This window comes from Perognathus longimembris, chromosome 20 (genome assembly GCF_023159225.1).
Source record: "Perognathus longimembris pacificus isolate PPM17 chromosome 20, ASM2315922v1, whole genome shotgun sequence".
NCBI lineage: Eukaryota > Metazoa > Chordata > Mammalia > Rodentia > Heteromyidae > Perognathus > Perognathus longimembris.
This window is the reverse complement of record NC_063180.1, coordinates 7,205,708-7,229,609: the sequence shown is the minus strand read 5'-3', so window position 1 is coordinate 7,229,609 and position 23,902 is coordinate 7,205,708. Positions and strand designations below refer to the sequence as shown.

Here is a 23,902-nt window from a genome sequence, read left to right as displayed (position 1 = left end):
TCCCATTCTGTGTGTCTATTCGTCATTCATGGACATCTAGATTGTTCTTGCCTGCCATAAATAATGCTGTTGTGAGTGTTTGGGAACCAAAGTTGGAATTCTTGCAGGAGTTTCTTTTTTTAATTCTCTTAGCTCATAGTGAAGGAGGAGAAGTGAAGAAAGGGGATTTTTTTCTTGCTCTTTTTAGAGGGATATTAGGGATTGAACCCAAGACTTTCCATGTGCTAAGAAAGTGACCTACTGCTTGAGCTAAGTCCCCAACACTTTTGTTTTGAATTTGTTTTTGAAAGGGGAGGGGGGAAGTGGTGAGGAGGGGAGGAGGAGAGGAGGGAAGGGAGAGGAATGGTCTGGCTCCCTACACATGTCCAAGAGGAGTGGAGATGCTTCACCCAGCATCTGTGCAGACCATTTCTGCCTCAAGTGATTGAGTAGGCAATGCTGGACATTCCCCCAGTCCCCAACCCATCCTGGCCTGCTCCCTCAGCCCAGTGGCACTGGACACAATCCACTTGCAGAATGCACCTGGGTGGAGCTGGCCTCATACCTGGCACTGGCAGCTCCACGCTCACCTCCTTCCTCTCTCTGGAGAGCTCCTGCAGGCACTGCGTCTGCTCCTCCTGCATCATGTGTAGCACATCGCACAGGTGGGGCAGGGTTCCAACCTGTAGGCAAAGCCAAGGGGGCACCATTGTCATTTACCAATAGGAATAGAGCAAAAGATTCAAAAATGAGGACGGCAGAGGTCACAGGAGCTTGGGGAAAGCCATAATGCTCACATGACCTGTGGTTTGTCTACTGCAAATCTTGCTGCTAGATTCATCAAGAATCCAAAGTTCAAGAAGTAGTTTGTTTCTTGGGCATCTTATTATAAGCCTGTAGGACATATGTTGTTTCATTCCATCTGTGTGGTCATCTCAGTGTTCATTAGTTTGTTAGTTTTGTCCAGTCCTGGGGCTTGCGCTCAGGGCCTGAGTACTGTCCCTAAGCTTGTTTTGCCCAAGGCTAGCACTCTTACCACTTGAGCCATAGCTGCCACTTCTGGGTTTTTTCTATATATGTGGTGCTGAGGAATTGAACCCAGGGCTTCATGTATAGGAAGCGAGCACTTTACCACTAGGCCATATTCCCAGCCCCCACTTCTGGGTTTTTTGTTGTTGTTGTCTTGGGGTTTTTTGTTTGTTTGTTTTTGTGCAGGTCCTGGGGCTCAGACTTAGGGCCTGAGCACTGTCCCCAGCTTCTTTTTGCTCAAGGCTAGCACTCTACCTCTTGAGCCACAACACCACTTGCAGCGTTTTCTGTTTATGGGGTACTGAGGAATGGAACCCAGGGCTTTATACATGCAAGGCAAGCACTCTACTGCTAAGCCATACTCCCAACCCAAAGCTTAATTCTTTTTTCTTTTTTACTTTCTTTTGTTTTTTTGGCCGGTCTTGGGGCTTGAACTCAAGGCCTGAGCACTGTCCCTGGCTTCTTTTTGTTCAAGGCTAGCACTCTACCACTTGAGCCACAGCGCCATTTCTGGATTTGTATATATATGTGGTGCTGAGGAATTGAACCCAGGGCTTCATGTATACAAGGCAAGCACTCTACACTAAGCCACATTCCCAGCCCTCATCTTAGATTTTAAAAGCTTGTTTTTGAGTCAGGCAAGTTCATTGGACCCCACACTTAGCCATCCGTGTGCCACCGAAGAAAGCCTAGACAATGGGGCCACAGAGATGAAGGGGACAGGGTGAGAAGAGAGGCTGGCACCCATCCTAGTTCCCTAGCTCTTCCCAGTTCTAATACTTCATTGGTGCCAGAGAATCAATAAATACAATGAATGAATAAAAGAATGAGCTACTCAATAGATGAAGAAATGGCTTCCCACTCTCTCTACAAATATGAGTATGTAATTTTAATATTATAGAGTCATGCATACATTAGTTCATACAATACTTTTTGTTTTTAATTTCTTACTGTTATTATAAAGTTATATAAGTTACAGAATTACCTAAGACAGGTAAAGTGTACATTTCTTTTTGGACAACGTGACCTCTTTGCTTACTCTCTTCCAGTTTTTCCCTCGTGTCTCCACCTACAAGTTGTAGAGTTCATTTCCCACATTGTCCAGTGGGTACCACTACTGCATTTGTTCACCCTTTGTCCCTCCATTTCTGTTCCCCCCTTACCCTCCCAAAGACAGATGAACAAACAAACAGGACAAAAAAGAAAAGAAAAACAACAGCAAAGATAAAAACCTCTTGTTTCCATTTTCCAGAGTTCATTTCAATAATTATTATATGATCAGAGGCATGTAGGCATCATGCCTTTGTGTTCTTCCTCTGAAAGTAAGCTTCTTTGTTCTCACTGTGTTTGATTGCCTTAGTTCATACAATGCTCTTATAGACACAGAGAAGAAAAGTGAGTTTTATGTTGACTAGGGAATGTGACCAGGGTAGCATGTCCAGAATCTTGAAGATGTCTGCCCTGGCTAGTTTTGAACCACGATCCTCAGATCTCAGCATCTTGAGTATTAGGATTATAGGTGACCAATTAGGTACAATATTTTCAACACACGTAGGCACCCTATGCTTTGCATCAGAAACGTTCATATTCTTTGACCAACGAGCTCTACTCCTGAAATCCATCCTATATGTGGGGAAGGCTTTTAAGAGCAACATTTTAGTTATTTGTTTGTTTGTTTGTTTGTTTTTATTGCCAGTCCTGGGATTTGAACTCAGGGCCTGAGCACTATTCTTGAGCTTCTCTTCCTCAAGGTTAACACTCTACCACTTGAGCCACAGCATCACTTCCATCTTTTTCTGAGTACTTTATTGGAGATAAGAGTCTCATGGACTTTTCTACCCTGGCTGACTTCAGACTGTGATCCTCAGATCTCAGCCTCCTGAGTAACTAGGATTACAGGTGGGAGCCACCAGTGCCTGGCCAACTTAAGGACCAACTACCAGGTGCAAACCAAAAAAGCCCCAACCATAGCCTGCTCTCTAGCCAAAGACAAGACAAACAGCTCTTACCAAGACAGAAGACTTCTCAATAGAACCTTCTTACTTCAGCAAAACTTCCTTCATCCCCAGGAAGGCCAAGAGGAAAGCCAGAACTTCATTTTTTTCCTCCAGGAGCAAGACTGGAACTTGGTATCTGATGCTTCATTCATTGTCTGGCACTCTACCACCTGAGTCACACTTCCAGCCCTTGGACTTCCATTTTTGCCAGCTATGACATGGAACCTGAGCCTTGGCAAAGTTGAGGGCAAGCGTGTGTTTCATGGGACCTACACACATTAGCCAGGGCAGAGTTAGAGAGATCAAGGGGAGAGCTGGAATTTTACCCCTGTCGTGTGGTAATGAAGGCCCCAGCTTGTGGTGTCAGTGGAGAGGATTTTCTGCCCCAGTAGAAGCAATGATGTATTCCTCAGCCCCTACCATGGGGTGAGCCCCTAGCATGAGATGAGAGGAGGCCTCACAAAGATGTAGGACTTTCTTGGGGCAATGAACCCTGCAGTGTTGGTGGAGATCATGTGCAAGCTGGCACCCCACCCTCCCCAACTGTCCATAACTACCAGCACTCTTGCAGGTATCAGATGACTCACAGTAGGGAAACTAAACTTCTATTTCCATTTCACAGTAAGTATGCAGCACCCACCCAACCCTTCCACCAGTCAAAAAAAAAAAACCCCACAAATAAAAGAAGAGCTTACAATAAAAATCAATCTCAAAATGTAACATTCATCATACTAAGAATTAGCAAGACCTCAAACTGAATTAGCAAAGACAGTCATTAGATACCAACACTGAGATGACACAGACTATTAGAATGATCTGATAATTATTTTGAAGCAGCCACCACAAAAATGCTCCCATGAGCAATTCTGAATATACTTGAAACAGATATAAAAATACAAGAAAGAGCACAATGCTGGTGGCTCACACCTGTAATTATAGATACTCAAAAGGCTGAAATCACAAGAATTGTGGCTTGAAGCCAACCTGAAGAAGAAAAGTCCATGAAAGTCCTTCTATGAAACATCCAGCAAAAAGCTAAGCTGGAGGCATGACTCAAGTAGTAGATGGCTAGTCATGTAAGCAAGCCAAGCAAGCATTAGGCCCTGAGTTCAAACCCTAGTATCTAAAAAAAGAATAAAAAAAAAAAAGAGAAGTAGGGGAGTGGGAAGGAGGGAAGGATGGACAAAGGAAGGAAGGAGGGAAGGAAGGGAGGGAGGGAGGGAAAGAGAGAGGGAGGGTGGGAGGGAGGGAGGGAGGGAGGGGAAGGAAAAAGGAATGAATGAATGAAAATATTTCAGCAAAATCAGTGAGTAAAATTAGAGATGAATTGAAAAGGACAACAATCAAAATTAAATTTTAGAATAGAAAAGGACAATAATCAAAATTCAAAGCTCAGTATATAGGTTTAACAACATAATGGGGATAGATAGGAGACAGAGTAAAAATTAGTGGGCCAGAAAACAGAACAGTAGAAATTACTCAATCTGAACAACAGAAGGAACAAACCTAATATAAAAAGTAAAAGATCTTTAGGAACTTGTGTGGAGAGTATATAAAAATCTAAAGTTTATTCCTTGGGAATTTCAGAAAAGAAAGTACAGCTAAAACTGTATCTAAAAAATGGTGGCCAGATAATCCCTTGGGAATTTATTCCTTGGGAATTTCAGAAAAGAAAGTACAGCTAAAACTGTATCTAAAAAATGGTGGCCAGATAATCCCAAATCTAGAAAGACACATATATTTACAGGATCAATAAAATGAAAAATCCTCCAAAAGGTCAAATCTAAAAAATTAAAGGCTCAGAGGATGAAACAAAAAAAAATGTCAAGCTTACCTTTGCACATGCACAATAACACTAATGTAAATGGTTGAAATATACCAAATAAAAGAGATTATAACAGTTAAAAAACAGTTTAAAATACAAACTGTGGTGTTTACATAAAACTTAAGTGGAAAAACATTTAAATAACATCATAGATAGGCAAACTAAAAGCCTAAAATAATTGTAATTCAAACACTGGCCAAAGAAATGAAGTTTGACTATATTAATATAAAATGAGTGTAGAAGCCAGGCACCAATGGCTCATACCTGTAATCCTAGCTACTCAAGAGGCTGAGATTTGAGGATCAAGGTTCAAAGCCAGCCTGGGCAGGAAAGGCCGTGAGACTCTTATCTCCAAATAACCACCAGGATATCAGAAGCAGCGCTGTGACTCAAGTGGCACTAGCCTTGAGCTAAAGAGCTCAGGGACAGCGCCCAAGCCCAGGGTTCAAGCCCCATGACTGACCAAAAAAAAAAAAGAGTGTAGAGCCAAAACAATAACTAGACACAGAAAAGTATAAGCTAAAAAGATAATAAAAAAACACATAGCCATCTAAGTGTATGTACACTAAAAACAAAGCTTTACAATATGAAAATCAAGAACTGATAGAGAAAAAGACAAAAATATATTTTTTTGTTTCTTCATCGCTTTCTTAACAAATGATAGAACTATGATGTAGAAAATTGGCAAGAGTAGGGGCTGGGAATATGGCCTAGGGGTAAAGTGCTCGCCTCGTATACATGAAGCCCTGGGTTCAATTCCTCAGCACCACATATACAGAGAAAGCCAAAAGTGGTGCTGAGGCTCAAGTGGTAGAGTATTGTGCTAACCTTGAGCAAAAAGAAGAAGCCAGGGACAGTGCTCAGGCCCTGAGTTCAAGCCCCAGGACTGGCAAAAAGCAAGACAAACAAAACAAAAGAAAATTGGCAAGAGTATAGAAAAATACCATCAACCAATATAATATACTCAACATTTACAGAACAATTCATCCAAGAACAGAATACACATTTTTATCATGTGCTTATATTTTATGCCACAAAATGAATCATGACCAATTTAAAAGAACTAAAATGATATAGAATGTGTTTACTGAGCACAATGTAATCAAACTAAGAATCAATAACAAGGAAGAGTACAATTTCCACACATTTGGAAATTAAGCAACAAGTGTCTAAACAAACCACAAACTCAATATGAGAATCAATCAATGTAAGCCACCATACTAACAGGCAAAAAGTCACATGATGCAGAAAAATTGTTTACCCACTCAGCAAAGTTCAACACCCTCTCATGTTAAAAAAAACAAAACAAAAAAAAAAACAAACGCTCAGACAAATAAGAACAGAGGGGAACTTTTGTCAAATCGATAACATTTTCAAAAAATTGCTAAACCTCCCTTTAAATGTTGACCAACTGACTGTTCTCCTTTAGGTTGGCATTAAGGTAAGGATGTGCGCTTTCACAGTTTTCATCATAGTATCACAAGTTCTAGCCAGCACAATAAAACAAGAAAGATAAATAAAGGCATGGAGATTATAAAGATGGAAAACTAATTTCTACATGATTACCTATGTAGCAGCCATAGGAATCTGCAAAAGAATAGTTAGAACATACAAAAATGTCCAGCTAAGATCTTAAAATATAAACTAAGTATATGCAAATGAGCTATATTTCTAATACGAGAAATGAGTGCAATGGATAGCCAATTATCACTACAAAAGTGCTTTGTTTCAACCAACTTTCTGATACTGCAGCAAATATAAAAAGAAAAGGTTGATTTTGGTGTATGGTTCTGTTTGGGATTATGAATGGTATGGCATGTATTACTTTGGAATGGTGGCAACACATCATAGCAGGAACTCATCATGGGACAACCTATTCGCCTGGAGACTAAGGCTTGTAACACATGGGATCCTGGGAAATATTCCAGATCCAAACTAGACTATACTTAAAATCATCTTTTAGGTAAAAAGCTAGCAAATGTATCATATATTGAAACTTACATAATGCTTTTGAAAGAACTCAAACACCTATGTAAATGCAGGGACATTCAGATGCTTCTCAACTTACATTCTCAAATGAAATGACCAGAATTCAAGTAACTCATTCAACCTATTGAGCATCACAGCTCAGCTACACAATACACACTAGAATATCAGTTGTTTGTTCTTATGCCAAGTGGGCACTACAACTCATTGCCACTGCCCAGTGTCACCAGAAAGGATGGTACTACCTACAGTGAGCCTGGGAAAAGATCCAGATTTGAGTCCCACAGCATGCAACCACTTTCACACCATTGTAAAGCCAGACATCAGAAATCTCACTACCCTAACTGGAGGAGTATCTGTATAATGCCAGAAGTAGAATTTCTGGATTATAGGGTAATACCCTACTTAATTTTTTGGAACCACCAAAGCACTTTCAACATCAGCTACATCATTTTATATTAAGGGTTCCAATTTCTTCCTGTTCTTAACTACACTTGTTATTTTTCTGTTGTGTTTGTCATTTGACGTTGGCCAGCCTGACGTGTGCAGTGGATCATTCTATAGTTCTCTTAGCTGTGATCCTTCCACTGAAATGTACTGACAGAGGATCGTTACTTACTTTGCATGGTTTACCGTCCACCACAATACAATGGTATTCTGCAGGAAGACGGGGCCTGAGGCTCCCAAGAGATGATCAGCAGAGAAGGATGCCCCTTGGGGTGGTTGGGAGTGGCTAGAGAGAACATGCTGCACAGAGGAACAATTTACCTGAAACATACCTTGATGGGAAAGTGTAAAATGCGCCCCTATTATCTAAGTCAACCTAGAGAAGGGGAGGAAAGAGCAATTTGTGTAGATATGTGCATATTCATTCATGTAGACATTTTATATACTTACTAAAAGTATTCAGGATAATTTGACACAAAATTCAGTGGACAAAAAGAATATAGGGCTGGGGATATGGCCTAGTGGCTAGAGTGCCTGCCTTGTATTCATGAGGCCCTGGGTTCAATTCCCCAGCACCACATATACAGAAAATGGCCAGAAGTGGCGCTGTGGCTCAAGTGGCAGAGTGTTAGCCTTGAGCAAAAAGAATCCAGGGACAGTGCCCAGGCCCTGAGTCCAAGCCCCAGGACTGGCCAAAAAAAAAAAAAAGAATATAGATGAATCAATAACTTTATATAAAATATTTCTCCAAAATAAGAACCGTTCATTAAGAAGATTCCTTTATTTTATTTATTGTTTGTTCATTGTACTGGGGCTTAAACTCAAAGCCTTCAGGTTTCTCTGGGCTTTTCACTCAATGCTGACATCCTACCACTTTTGACTTTTTTCCTGGTTAATTGGAGATAAGAGTCTCAGACTTTTTTTGCCCAGGCTTGCTTCAAGCCTGATCCTCAGATCTCAGCCTTCTGAGTAGCTAGGGCTACAGGTGTTAGCCACCAGTGCCAAGGTCACTCACACACACACACACACACACACACACACACACACACACAGAATTTGTGTAAGTACATGTTTGTTTCCATTCATTTGTACTAGTGCCAAAGAGTTTAAAACAAAGAACAGAAGCTCTCTGCCTTAATTGGTACCAGTTCTCCTAAGGCAATCATTTCCAGCTCCTTTTAGTTGTTTTTTTTTTAATTTTTATCTTCCCATTTTAAAATTAGGTTTTAGAGTGATCTTTCTTGGCATATTGAGATGCCCAAACCTTCCTATTGTGGAAGATAAAGATATAGATGTTTTAAAGTCTCAACACATAGATTATGTACACTTTTCTCCATTCAACTTTCAGTGAAACAAATGTTCAGTATTTAGAATGGCTTTTTTTTTTCCCCCAGTCCTGGGCCTTGGACTCAGGGCCTGAGCACTGTCCCTGGCTTCTTTTTGCTCAAGGCTAGCACTCTGCCACTGGGAGTCACAGTGCCACTTCTGGCCATTTTCTGTATATGTGGTGCTGGGGAATCGAACCCAGGGCTTCATGTATGTGAGGCAAGCGCTCTTGCCACTAGGCCATATCCCCAGCCCCTAGAATGGCTTCTTTTGACTTTGAAATATTGTTAGCTGCTGAATCAAGTCACATAAAACCATTACGTCTTGTACATCTTGTTTTTCCTGCATGCTATTTTACTTGATTAGTCTTTGTGTACCTGTGGCTAATTTTTCAAGTGTGCCCAGCTCTGACACAGCACACAAAGTCCTGTTTCCTTTTCTTCTGGGGACGTGTCCTGCAGGGTCCCCCTCCACCCTGCTAATCTGGGGTCTCCCAGCTGGCTGTGGTTCTAGGTGCCTCTACCCTTGTCTCCCACCTGGAGTCCCGTTCTTTAGATTCCATGTCACTTTCCTTGGCTTGCTGTCTGGTTTTACAGAAGCCCAGAATTCTCTAGCAACTCTCTAAGGAAGTATGCATAGGAGCAAAGTTTTGAATGTTTGCTGAAGACTAATTCGATTAATGTGAAAGTAAGTATTTGGGTAGAGAATTCTAGGTTGAAATCATTTTATTCCCAAGTTTGAAGGCATTTCTCCCTTTTCTTCCTATGGAGTTTGTAACAAAGCCAATTCTGACTCTAAATCTTATTAATTTGTTTATTTATTTATGTACCCATCCTGGAGCTTAAACTCAGAGTCTGGGTGCTGTCCGTAGGCTTCTTTTATGTTTTGTTTTGTTTGTTTTGCCAGTCCTGGACTCAAGACCTGAGCACTGCCCCTGGCTTCTTTTTTTTTTTTTAATTAAACTTTTTTCTTTATTGTCAAAGTGTGGTACAGAGGGGTTACAGTTTCATATGTAAGGCAGTGAGTACATTTCTTGTTCAACTTGTTACCTCCTTCCTCATTTTTCCCCCCACCTTTCCCCTCCCCCTTTCCTTCGCCCCCCTCCCCCCACCCAAGTTGTGCAGTTGATTTACACCAAATGATTTTGTAAGTATTGCTTTTGGAATGGTTTGTCTTTTTGTCCTTTGTCTCTCGATTTTGGTATTCCCTTTCCCTTTCCCAGTTCTAATACCTGTATAAACAGTATCCAGGGTATTCAGATGAGATATAGTGGTAGCAGGGGTACAACCACAGGAAGGGAATACAAGAGAAACAAAACTAAACAAAATGAACAAACAGACAAGAAAAAAATAATAATAAAATGCAAAAGGTATGGTTTCACATGGGATGATAATAGTTACAACAGTGGTATAACTCTTGTCTCCATAACATGGAATTCATTTCACTTGGCATCATCTTATGTGATCGTATGTGTGCAGCTATTGGGGTATTTTGATATTCTACCATGATTGGCCTAATCCTGTACTAGCTATTCCCCATGAGGGGCACCATAGGGGTTTATGCTTCTTTGGGTCTGGGTCACTTCACTTAATATGATTTTTTCTAAGTCCTCCCATTTCCTTACAAATGAGGCAGTGCCATTCCTTCTGATGGAGGCATAGAATTCCATTGTGTATGTGTACCACATTTTCCTGATCCACTCATCTACTGAGGGGCATCTAGGTTTGTTCCATGTTTTAGCAATAACAAATTGTGCTGCAATGAACATAGTTGTGCTGGTGGTTTTAGTGTGGTCTTGCTTATAGTCTTTTGTGTAGATGCCCAAAAGTGGGGCTGCTGGGTCATAGGGGAACTCTATGTTTAGCCTTCTTAGGAACCTCCACACTGCTTTCCAGAGGGGTTGAACAAGTTTGCATTCCCACCAACAGTGTAGTAGGGTTCCCTTTAGGCCACATCCTCTTCAGCATTTGTTATTATTGGATTTCCTGATAATGGACATTCTTACTGGAGTGAGGTGGAATCTCAATGTTGTTTTGATTTGTATCTCTTTTATGGCCAGTGATGTAGGGCACTTTTTCATAAACAAACAAAGAACTAACAGCCCTCTAGACAAATGGGCTAAAGACCTAAAAAGAAACTTCTCTGAAGAGGAAATAAGAATGGCCAGGAGGGGCTGGGAATATGGCCTAGTAGCAAGAGTGCTTGCCTCGTATACATGAGGCCCTGGGTTCGATTCCTCAGCACCACATTTACAGAAAATGGCCAGAAGTGGCGCTGTGGCTCAAGTGGCAGAGTGCTAGCCTTGAGCAAAAATGAAGCCAGGGACAGTGCTCAGGCCCTGAGTTCACGGCCTAGGACTGGCCAAAAATAAATAAATAAATAAAAGAAAAGAAAAGAATGGCCAGGAGTCACATGAAAAAGTGCTCTACATCACTGGCTTCTTTTTGCTCCAGGCTAGCATTCCACCTCTTGAGCCATAGCACCACTTCTGCTTTTACTGGGTATGTGGTGCTGAGGAATCAAACTCAGGGCTTCATGCATACTAGGCAAGCACTCTACTACTAAGCCACATTCCCAGCCCCATTGGCTTCTTTTGCACAATGATAGCACTCTACTGCTTGAGCCATACTTCTGCTTCTGGCTTTTTTTTTTTTTTTTTGGTAGTTTTAGTGGAGATAAAAGTCTCACAGACTTTCCTGCCCAGACTGGCTGCACCCCATGATCCTTAGATCTTAGCCTCCTCTGAGTAGCCAGGCTTATAGGTATGAACCACCAGCACCTGGCTTGATTTCAAATCTTTTGGATTTTTTTTTTAATTTTCCCTTTAAATTATTTCAGACCTTTCTTGGTATTTAGTTTTTTCAAAATGTCGAGGAAATACCTTTCTTTTTATTTTCTGCCAGTCTTGGGCCTTGGACCCAGGCTGTCCCTGGCTTCTTTTTGCTCAAGGCTACTACTCTGCCACTTTAGCCACAGCGCCACTTTTCTATACATGTGGTGCTGAGGAATTGAACCCAGGGCTTTGTGTACATGAGGAAAGCACTCTTGGAAATAGCTTTCTATTTGTTCACTGTGAGCACTATGGTCTGCATTTCTGGGAAGTTAAAAGATGTTATGTAGGTCTGGGGATATGGCCTAGTGGCAAGAGTGCCTGACTCATATACATGAGGCCCTGGGTTCGATTCCCCAGCACCACATATACAGAAAATGGCCAGAAGTGGCGCTGTGGCTCAAGTGGCAGAGTGTTAGCCTTGAGCAAAAAGAAGCCAGGGACAGTGCTCAGGCCCTGAGTCCAAGCCCCAGGACTGGCAAAAAAAAAAAAAAAAAAAAAAGATGTTATTTGTTCTATTATTTTATTATTTTCTCCCTTCATCTTCTATCTATCGACCCAGATGCATGTTGGTTGAATAATTAACAATTTGGACTGATCTTGCAACTCTATCATCTTTCCCTGCTACTAAACTAGTGGTATTTTTTTTATCTTTATCTGCTATCAAAATAATGGTAATTTTTTTCTTTGTGATCTAATGTCTAGGAACTCTTTTGGACATTACCTGTGGAAATAAATGTTACCTTTGAAAACAATGTTAATTTTTTTTTTGGTAGCAGTCCTGAAATCAGTTCCTATTCGGGCTTGACCTCAGGGCTAATTGCTGTCTGTGAGCTTTATTTACTCATGCTAGTGCTCTACCACTTGAGCCACTGCTCCACGTCTGACATTTTTGGTGCTTAACTGGAACTATGAGTCTTGTGGACTTTTCTGTTCAACTGGCTTGGAACTGTGATTCTCAGATCTGAGTAGGTAGGATTACAGGAGTGGGCCACTGGTACCCAGATAATGGTCAATTTTTGTGCATTCCATTTCCAAGAAGCCATTATCATTCTCAGATTTCCTGTTAACATTCCTGCCTTTTGCCAGATAAGTTTATGACCAACGCTCATCATCCAAGTTTTGAGGAATTTTTATAGTTGGTAGACATATTTTCAGATGTCTGTTCAGTCTATGAACTAACAGATCCTTTCTATGAAGAAGCCACCAGCTCTATGCTGATTGGTTTGGGCTGTGTGGCTTCATTTTACACATTGGGCTGGAGGAGAATGCCTGATTCCATTTGGGATACTATTTCAAGATATTTGGTACCTGGGGGGAGAGGAAAGGGGAGAGGGGAGGAAATGATGGAGGAGGTAACAAATTGTACAAGAAATGTACCCACTGCCTTACGTATGAAACTGTAACCCGGGGCTGGGGATATGGCCTAGTGGCAAGAGAGCCTGCCTCGTATACATGAGGCCCTGGGTTCGATTCCCCAGCACCACATATACAGAAAACAGCCGGAAGTGGCACTGTGGCTCAAGAGGCAGAGTGCTAGCCTTGAGCAAAAGGAAGCCAGGGACAGTGCTCAGGCCCTGAGTCCAAGGCCCAGGACTGGCCAAAAAAAAAAAGAAAGAAACTGTAACCCCTCTGTACATCACTTGACAATAAATAAGTAATTATTTAAAAAAAGAAAAAAAAGACACTTGGTACCGCAATGGGGAGCAAAGTCAATGTCTCCCATTTGCAAAACATGCACACCTGGGAGCTACAGGACTTCCATAGCATGTACTTCAGAAAACAACAGCTGAATCCACTCCATGGAGAGAGAGAGAGAGAGAGAGAGAATAAGGGAGGGAGCAGGTTGAAGAGTTCTGTTAGCTGTCACAATGTTTAATTTGGGGCTCCTAAATCTAAACGTCAACATGCAGGATGAGACATAACAAAAATCAATTTCTTTTTTTTTTTTTTTTGCCAGTCCTGGGCCTTGGACTCAGGGCCTGAGCACTGTCCCTGGCTTCTTCCCGCTCAAGGCTAGCACTCTGCCACTTGAGCCACAGCGCCGCTTCTGGCCGTTTTCTGTATATGTGGTGCTGGGGAATCGAACCTAGGGCCTCGTGTATCCGAGGCAGGCACTCTTGCCGCTAGGCTATAACCCCAGCCCAACAAAAATCAATTTCTGAAGAAAGTGAAGAGACTCGGTATCATTTTTTCTTCTCTTCAAACTTCGTAATGTAGCTCTTTGCCTGCCAACTGGAGACTGGGAAGAAATTGTTTCAGGGTGGATAAAGGAAACAACCTATGGTTTCTCTTTACACAGTGAAAAGTAAGAAGAGAGAACTTGCTATGGTAAACCATAGCAAAGTTCAAAACACAAAATGTCAGCAAATACTTATTACACCTTTGCATACCTCAGCAGCCTACCCATGGCTAGATCACAGGGGCATATGGGAAATTGCTCCGGTCCTTGAAGCTTAGCTCACGGTGACCAAGAGGGCACAGAGGGACCAATGGCCAGTGTGTGGTGTAAGTGCCCTAAGAGGGAAGGAATTAGGTGGGAAGGTCTCAGAGTGTATGAGGGTGGCAGGAAAGGTGATTCTTGGACAAGTGCTGGGGGGAGCATAAGGCATCCAGATAAAGTGAGGAGGAGGAGTCTGCAGGTCCAGCATGTAGGAAGGTGTGGATATGGGAATCAGTAGGGAATCTGACCATGGGGTCCCCCAGGAGGTGACTCCACCCTTGAGAAGTGAAGACCGTCGTGCCCAAGAGCAATGTCTTATGAACAGAATTGAGATATCACATGGAAGAGGCAAAACCCTGCAGCAGCAGGCAGTAGACTGAGTGTCAGGAGGGTAGAAGGGACCCTCACTCCCATGAGTCAGACTTGGGTTCCTTGCTAACTTTCAAAGCACACTTGTAATACTAGCTACTCAGGAGGCTGAGATCTGAGGATCAACGTTCAAAGTCACCCAGGGCAGGAAAATCCATGAGACTCTTATCTCTAATTATCCAGCAAAAAGCCAGAAGTGAAACTGTGGCTCAAGTGGAAGAGCACAAGACTAGAGCAATAAAGCTAGGGGACAGTGCCCAGACCTTGAGTTCAAGCACCAGTACCAGTGAGCATGCACCCTCTCCCTCTCCGCCCTTCCCCATCCCCCGCCAGATAAAAGAAAATAATTAAACAGGACAAGAGAAGGAGACTGAACTGACTAAAGGAAGTTTGGATGTTTGTGATAATAGGACTATTAGGAAAGTAAGGCAGGTGAGGAGCCAAAGGCAGAGTTGGGAGAGTGGGCCTGATGGAGCTGAAAAGATGCAGCATGAGGAGAAGCAGAGAGGCAAACAGGAGCCAGGAGTTCACATGCAGCACAAATCAAAAGAGGCAGAGCATCAGGTGGGTGCACCGGCACTAAATGCCTGTGATAGGCTGGGGTGCCATGGCCTCTGCCAAGGACAGCAGGGTGTGTGCCTCATGTTATGATTCATAATGTCCCTTCTCTCAATCAAACTGTGTGGTGCTATGGCTAGAGTGTGTCCCAAAGCTCACATGCAGGGAACACAATTCCTATGCACTAATGTGGACAGGTGGGGTGACTCAGAGACTAGGAGGGTTCTACATGTCTCGAGTCCTTCTGCCTATGGGAGGATGCAGAATGAAGGCTCTCAGTCCCGGACTTCCCCGCTTCCATAACAAACCTGTAAGAAATCAGTTCCTATTTGGTATAAACTATCAGTCTCAGGTATTCTGTTACAGCTGCACAGAAGAGTCTGGCATGGGAGTGCTTGTATTTGTTCCTTTTCTCAATGCTGTGACAAAATACCAGACATCACTTAAAGAAGGAAAGATTTCTTTTCACTCAACAGCTTCAGAAGTTTTGGTCCATGATGACGGGGAGGGCATGGCAGAGCAATTCACCTCATGTGGCCAGGAAGCAGAGAAGAGAAGAACACAGGAAGAGACCAGGGAAAGATATAGCTCAAAGGAGTGCAGTGTCCTACTTCCTCCAACTAGACCCATACCTACTGCCATCATATTATGAAGCCATGGAGAAATTAATCCATCCATTAGGTAAAGGGCCTCCTGACCTAATTAATCATGTCTGGAAATGCTCTCACAGACACACTCAGAGGCATATTTATTAATACCTTAGGGGTTTCTTAATCAAGTTGACAATGAAGATTGTCCATCACATTGTCCTAGGTAGGATCAGGACTGAAAAGTGTCCACTGCATATAAATGGCAGACTGCCATGAGAAAAGGTATTCCACATCACCAGTCCTCAGGGAAGTGAAAATCAAAACCACAATGAGATTATCATCTTGTATGGTTATTAGAAAAAAAAAAGACAAGAAATAACAAGTACTGGAGAGAATGTAGAGAAAAGAGAACATTTCTACACTGTTGATGGAAATGTAAATTGTTGCAGCCTCTATGAAAAGGATGCGTGGCTTCCTCAAAAACTTCAAAATAGAACTGCAAAACGATGCAGAAATTTCACTGCTGAATTTATTTGAGGGAAATGAAATCAGTACCTGACAATGAGTTCTGCACTCTTACATTCATTACAGCGGTGTTTAAAATACTCAAGAGGTGGAATCAATCTAAGTGCCCATCTACAAAGGAATGGATTAAAGAATGGCATAAAACAATGGAATATTATTTGGCTTTATAAAGAAGGAAATCCTGCCATTAGTGGCAATATAAATGAACCTAAAGGAAATGAACCAATCACAGAAAGACAAATTCTATACAATCAGAATTATATACAGAAACTAGAAAAGTCAAATACAGAAGCAGGAATTTGAGATGTAACTAGGAGGTTAAGCACTTGCCTGAGTTCAAACCCCAAAACAGCAAAAATTAAAATCAAATATATAGAAACAAAGAGAAAAAGATGGTTACCAGATGGGTACCAGGGAGAATAAAGGGAGAGAATATGCAGGTCAAAAAGTGCCAACATTGCCAAGGTAGCTCAGGCCTGTAATCCTATCTACTCAGGAGGCTGAGATCTGAGATTATGGTTTGAAGCCAACTAGGGCAGGAAAGTTTGTGAGATTCTTATCCCCCAATAACCACCAGAAAACTGGAAGTGAAGCTGTGGCTTAAAGTGGTAGAGCACTAGCCTTGATCAAAAAAAGCTCAAGGATAACACCCAGGTTCTGAGTTCAAGCCCTAGGACCAAAAAAAAAAAAAAAGTATCAACATTGCAACAATAGAGAGTGATCAAGTCTAGAGGTGGACTGTATGGCATGGAGACTATAGTTAATAATACTCTATCATGTATTGGAAATTTTATGGGAGTGGATTTCAAGAACTTTCTCTGTACACCACTAATGAGAGACTGACTCTGTGGGTGGTAGACAGGAGTGAGGCCTCTGTGAGAGAATGTAAGGAGACCATGGCATGGATTTGTCTTCCAACAGCTGGCCACCAGGGGGCAGATGTGGGGCTCTGGCAGGAAGGGTCCAAAGAGCTGGGGGGTGGGGGGTGAGGGGTGGGGAGGGGGACGGACTTCTACCACACTTGTGTTGCAGAATTGAGCAAGGTGACTCATTGGATGAGAAAAACGATGAATATTGGATTAGATAGCTGTCAATGTGTCATCTGCAGAAGGAAGTCCCTGAGGATGGGTATGAATGCTATAACTTGGGTCTCTTCCACTTGAATGGTGGGTAGCCGGCATGTTTGTGTCCCATCCCCCAGCTAGACTCAGGAATTGAAATCCTAATCCTCAGATGGGGCTGTATTTGGAGAGAGCGCCTCTCAAGAGGAAATGAAAACTAAGTAACATAGAAGCCAAGTCCTAAAGGAGTAATGTCCTTACAAGAAGAGACCCCAGCAATTCTCTTCCCACTCTATGCAGAGCTGCTCACTGGAAAGTTGAGGAGATTGGAGCAGCTGCCTATACGCCAGGAAGTCATGAGTTGAGTCCCCAACACAAACCAGATCCTGCTGAACCTTGAGACTTCTAATCTCCAGAACTGTGAGAAAGTAAACCTGTATTGTTTAAGCTAGTCTATAGCATTTTGTTATGATGGCCCAGCTGCCCAGAATGGATGGGGAAGAAGAGAATGGAGAGGACAAAGTAGACACATCCATCAGGGCAGGGTTTTTGATTAGAGGGAGTCCATCCATGGTCTTTGACGCTCAGGAAGTGAGAGGAAATTCCATTTGCTGGAAATAAACATGCAAGTGGCAGGTCAGGCATTTGAAAAGACAGCTAGCCCCAGGCACACCTCAAAGAGCCATGTGCCCAGGATAGTCTCATTTTCTCAAGTCTGCACAATACTGAGCAGCCTTGTGTTTATAATAAAAACAAAGTAGATAGGATCTGAGTGTTGTGGGTTTACCTTGGGTGGCAGGGCATCCTCAAGCTTGGGTGAAGGTCAGTAAGAGTTCCCAGTCATCTAAAGGGCTAGAGGCTGGAAACCATTGGAAGCCACTGGAGGGGACGACCATAGTCATGGAGCTCTAATCCCAGAGAATAAACTTAAACTTTCAAGAAGGAGTTCTGAGCTGGGCTCAAGCCTATAATCATGTCTATTTGAGAAGTGAACATCAAGAGATCACTGTTCAAGAGCAGCCCAGGTATAAAAGTTTGCAAGACTATCTCAATCAGTGGCTGGGCACAGTGCCACACATCTGTCATTCTAGCAACAAAAGGATCATCCACGATATTTTAGGGACTACAGTAAGGCTCTATTTTGAAAATAACCTATATACAAAGACTGGTAGTGTGGTTCAAGTGGTAGAGTGCCTGCCTAAAAAGCATAGAGGTGCTAAGTGTAAACCAAAAGTACCACTGGAAGAAGACAAAGAGGAGATAAGGATAAAAGAGAAGAAAGAGAGGCTGGGAATGCAGCCTAGTGGTAGAGTGCTTGCCTCACATGCATGAAGCCCTGGGTTCGATTCCTCAGCACCACATATATAGAAAAAAGCTGGAAGTGGCACTGTGGTTCAAGTGGTAGAGTGCTAGCCTTGAGCAAAAGAGGCCAGGGACAGTGCTCAGGCCCTGAGTCCAAGACCCTTGACTGGCGAGAGAGAGAGAGAGAGAGAGAGAGAGAGAGAGAGAGAGAGAGAGAGAGAGAGAGAGAGAGAGAGAGAGAGGAAAGTCAATGGAAAATACAAAAGAATATATTCCCCTTGAAAGTCTTGTTTTTTCCCCCAACAGTCATCGGGCTTGAACTCTGGACCTAGGTGCTATCCCAGAGCTCTTCAGCTCAAGGCTAGCACTCTACCACTTGAGCCAACAGCACCACTTCTGGTTTTCTGGTTGTCAAATGGAGAGAAGTCATTCCTGCCTGGGATGACTTTGAACCATAATCCTCAAATCTAAGCCTCCTGAGTAGCTAGGATTATAGGTGTGAGCCACTGGCACCTGACTTGGAAGTCTTTTTTTTTTTTTTTTTGCCAGTCCTGCCTCCTCTTCCTCCTCCTCCTCCTCCTCCTCCTCCTCCTCCTCCTCCTCCTCCTCCTCCCCCTCCCCCTCCCCCTCCCCTTCCCCCTCCCCCTCCTCCTCCTCCTCCTCCTTTTTGCTGAAGGCTAGCATTCTACTTCTTGAGCCATAGCACCACTTCCGGCTTTTTCTGTTTATGTGATGCCAAGGAATCGAACCCAGGGCTTCATGCATGCTAGGCAGGCATTCTACTGCTAAGCCCCATTTCTAGCCGCGTGAAAGTCTTTTTATCTGGCCTGGAAATGGATTTTTTTTAATTAGCTGTTTTGTTAGGTGTTAGTTTTATTAGTTTGTTAGACCCAGGAAAATAAACTTACAAGGAGGAAAGATTTATTTTGGCTCATAAGTTCAGAGATTTCAGTCTATGGTTTTTTTGGACCTTGTTGCTTTGGGCCGTGGCAGCACAGCACACCCTGGTGGGAGCCTATGGCAGAGGAGGCTGAACAACACCTCATGGTAGCTAAGAAGCAAAAAGAAAGGAAGCAGAAGGGGCTGGGATTCCAATATTTCCTTCAAGGTCTGCCCCAGTGACCTAACTTCCTCCCTCTTGACCTACACCTCTTAGCAATTTCTCCATGCCAAAGCGCCACAGACTTGGGAACATACCTTCAATACATGGGCCTTTGCAGGACACTCAAGATCCCAATCATAGCTATCTGTTTCCATCTTTGGACGCAGGCTCCCTGTCACCAACACTATTGCTCCAAATCCAACATGCGACAAGCACCTATTATTGTCAGCCCTGTTGGTGTAACTCTCAGAAATCTGCCAGCCTTCAAGATAGTGGCTCTACCAATCAGGGGCCTTCTTATGCCCATAGAACATTTGGCCATGGCTATAGATTTTTTCTATTAGCACCACTTTGGGGAAGGGCTTCTGACTTCCAGGGGGTAGAGGCCACAGATGCTATGAGGCCTTGTACAATGCATAGGACACACTCTTCCTCCTCTAGAGAACTATCTAGCCCACTTGTCAATATTTTTGAACAAATGTGCTTGAAGGAAAAAAAAAACCAACAACCCAGCCACACTCACCTCACTGAGCTCATTAAGGCTGTCAAGTAGGCAGTTTGCCTGAGGCTATGGATTAGAAAGCCTTGAGTGACTCTTTTTTTTTCCATTGTATGCCACATTTGTGTACAATTTGACAAGCAGTGATTTCTTTCAGGTATAGTCTTTCATTACTTGTTGCTATGGGCCACAGTTTAACACACTTTCTCTGGATATAGTCACCATTTCACTCAGACATCCATCATTCATTCATTCAGCACATACTCATGAGTTCCCAATTGTACTGGGATACTATGCTCTAAGGATGAAAGATGAATGAGATGGACGTCATAGTACTGTGAGTGTGTGTGCACGTGCGCACACTCACACATGCACACGCATGCATGTGCAGAAGGAGATGAGCTCAGAGTTTCTTCTTATTTAATTTTTTATTCTAATTATAAAGGTGATGTACACAGAGGTTACATTTACATGAATCCGGTAAAGAGTACATTTCTTTTCCTTCCTTCCTTCCTTCCTTTCTTTTTTCTTTCTTTCTTTCTTCCTTTTTGTTGTTGTTAATAATGAGGCTTGAACTCAGAGCCTTGGTGCTGTCTCTGAGCTCTTTCACTCAAGGCTAGTGCTCTATTACTTTGAGCCACAGCACCACTTCCAGTTTTCTGGTGGTTAATTGGAGATAAGAATCTCATAGAGTTTCTTGCCCAGGCTGGCTTCGAACCTTGATCCTCAGCCTCCTGAGTAGCTAGGATTACGGGCATAAGCCACCAGTGCCCAGCCAGCAAGAGTGTATTTCTTTTTGGACAATATCATCCCTTCCCTCGCTATCCTCCAGTTTTTCCCTCTCATTCCCACCCAATTAGTGTCTAGTGAGTACCATTGCTACATTTGTTCATTCTTTCTCCCTCCATTTCTGTGCCCTGCCTTACCTGCCTAAAGACAGACAAACAAGACAAAAAGAAAAGAAAAGAGAAACAGCAACCAAATCAACTCTTTTCCATTTCTGGGAGTTCATTTCAATAAATACTATTTTATATGATCAGATGCACATAGGCATTGCTGCCACTGTGTTCCTCTTCTAAGAGTATCCTCCTTTGGTCTCATGTGTGTGAATGCCTGGCATCCTGTATAATTTATCATGTCCCCATGTATTTTAGGTCTCTCTTACCCATATGAGAGAAAACATGCACTGTTTGTCTCTGGAGCTCAGAGTTTCTTATAGAAGTCATCAGAAAACTTCCCTTCCTTGGGCCATTACTGTACTTTGGTAAAGAACCCTCTGACATCTCCATGTATGGCAAGGCAAAAGTGTGAGGGACAGAAATAAGCTAACTACCTCAGCATGTCCCTGCAACTAGGCAGGTGCCTCTGATCTCCTTCAACGGGGCCCCAAACACATTTTTTAAAACCTTTGATATCCTTGAACATCAAGATTCAAATTCTAAAGATCAGAGTTCAAAGCCAGTCCCAGCAGAAAAGTCCATGAGACTCTTATCTCCAATTAACTAGTAAAAAGCCAGAATTAGAGGCATGGCTCAAGCAGTAGAGCACCAATCTGAGTGAAAAAGCCAGGTGAGAGTATGAGGCCCTGAATTCAACTCCTAGTACTAGCATGCACATGCACGCATGCTCTCTCTCTCTCTCTCTCACACACACACACACATACACGTACACACACACAAATTTAATATCTGACCATCCAGAATCAAAGAATCAAACATCTAGAAGGAAACTACAGCTTCAGCAGCTAGGAAATTCTTCAACCAAACTGTCAATGCTGCTATAAATCTATAAAAAGAGTTTGCTACCATGAAGTATGAAGACACATGCCCACAGGCCAAATGCAATAAAATAAGTATATGAAAAATATAAGTTCATATACTTACATAGTTGAGCTACTAATACTCTTCTCATGCATACTATGTAAATACAAATAAAAGGAGCCTACAGAGCTAATGAAAGCTCTGCTGCTAACTTGCTGATTTCAGATACGGCCTCTCTGTGGGTCTCAGTCTGCTCATTTGTAATATGAGAGAATCAAACCAGACTGCAGTGAAGCATCCATCTGAGACACAATGACAACTTGAGCTAAGCAAACTCATTTCCCCTGTACTTACTCCTGAGATAACCTGGAGTCTCCTTGACATAAAAACATACGTTCAACCTAAGTTCTGAAGCCTAGGGACCAGTAAGGAGAGTCTTAAGATTACTGTAAATATCTAAGAAAAGGGCTAGGAGGGGCCCAGGAAAGGAGCTATTGCCCGTCCCACCCCAGCCATAGAATAACTCACCGTATACAAATACAAAGCTATATTTGGCTTTGAACCAGCCCCGCTTGCATAGTGCAGGAAGTTCAGACTAAAGAGTGGGCGTCAAAGCTCTTAACACCCTCCAAAAGCCCTGCCACTGAATAGAAGAGGCTTCTGGGTACTGTGGGAGCTGGGCTTGAGCCCCCAAGTGCACCTTTCCAAACTAGGCTGCTGGAATGCTTTGGAGCCGCAGAAAGAGGGGCAACCCTGGGCATCAGCAAGCTCATGAACCCAGGAGCAACATTTTCCTTAAGATCAAACTGAGGCAGGCTAAAGGCAAACACAGCTGCCAGATAACTGGAAGAATGTGCCCATGACAGACTCTGAAACTCAAAATTGGGTCCCCAAGCACTTTTTCCAGTGTTACTCAAAAGAATGCAAATGGGATGAGATGGGTCTGAAAGCCGCCTTCCACAGGCCTTGACTCCCTTGGTTTTCCTTCCATCCTTCCAGTCTGGGAGCAGCCTTGCCTAGCAAGCACAAAGCTCAAAGGAAGAAGCCCAGCACCCCCCAGTTCCTATGAGAAAGAAAGACAAACCACCCACCCATGACCTCTTTTCTCTTCCAGTCTCCTCACTGGACCTGGTTTGTGGAGGACATCTCCCAGAAGCCCACAGACACACATGCAAGACAGCGGGGAGACAAATCCCACAGGAGCAGGGGTGGGGAATTGCGCGCTGTCCGGCTCTCCCAGAGACCAGACGCCAGAACTTTCTGAGACTTCCCCGTGCGTGCGTACGTGCGTGTGACAGTGTCGAGACTCTGGGACAGACGAGTGTGAGTTCCCAAGCACTTTTTCTGACAAGAAGCAAGATCCACACCCCCACACCCACTCCCCCTGTGGATCCTCGGCTTCCGCGTCAGCACACAGCATGGGCGATCCGGGGATGAGTGAGAGATTTCAATGAAACTCCGGAGAGCCGGTGGCCAGCACGCCAGGCACGGACAGGGGCGGCTGCACACTTTCCGTGCGGCAGGGACCCCAGAGTGCCGCTGGAGGAAGAGGAGAGGGAGAGGGCGAGGGATCTACCCCAGAGCTGCCCTCTCAGGCGCCCGTTCCGCTCACGATTATTACCCCAGGAAGGACAGAGATCGCTGCTGCGGGGAGGGGAGGACTCTCCTCGGCGGAACTTCTGCGCTCCCCCAAATCCACCCCGCCCAGCATAGGACCCTAGCGGGGCGAGACCCTGGGGCCAGCCCCGGGGAGGCGCGGACTCACCGTGTGCGCGGCGCCAGCCAGCAACAGCAGCAGCAGCAGCAGCGCCCGCGGAGGCGGCAGGTAGGGGCGCATGGTGCTCTCGCTTCTAAGCCAGCGCCCCGACGGCGCTCGCCCCGGCGCTCCACCCGCACTGAAGTTCAGCGTCCAGCGCAGCACCCTGGGCTCTGGGCGGCCCCCAATCCCCGAGCCGCCATGGCTAGATCCCCGACTCTGCTGCGGATCCTGAAACTGGAGACGAGGTGGCCCGGTGTTGTGATATGGACACCGCTCTGCGCGCTGCCACCCAGTCCCCTACCGGGGCGGAGGCAGGGGCGGAGCTGGCAAGGGAGGGGGCCGAGGGGCCGGGAGAGGCACCCGCAGGCTCGGCCCAGCCTTCAGGACTGCCACCCCCACCCCCCCCCCCACCCCGAAATTCACAAGAACACGTCCTCTGTTCTGGATCCGAGGGACACGAGCCACACAGCTTGCAAGGGGCCCATAGCAACTGATTTATTTCAAGAAAGGCTCTC

The 23,902-nt window shown here is 43.9% G+C and overlaps 1 protein-coding gene across 6 annotated transcripts in view; it reads right to left on the bottom strand.

Moving 5' to 3' along the window:
* Nucleotides 1-23,480, bottom strand: part of Sctr (secretin receptor) — an 81,234-nt gene extending 57,754 nt beyond the window's left edge. For all 6 annotated transcript variants that reach the window (XM_048368661.1, XM_048368667.1, XM_048368663.1 and 3 more), the window contains exons 1-2: nt 23,394-23,480; nt 545-662 (exon numbers count right to left, since the gene is read on the bottom strand). In XM_048368661.1, coding sequence (XP_048224618.1) covers nt 545-662; nt 23,394-23,465 — 190 coding nt within the window. In that variant the 5' untranslated portion in view covers nt 23,466-23,480. The remainder of the gene's footprint in view (nt 1-544; nt 663-23,393) is intronic.
* Between the last annotated feature and the right edge of the window lie 422 nt (nt 23,481-23,902).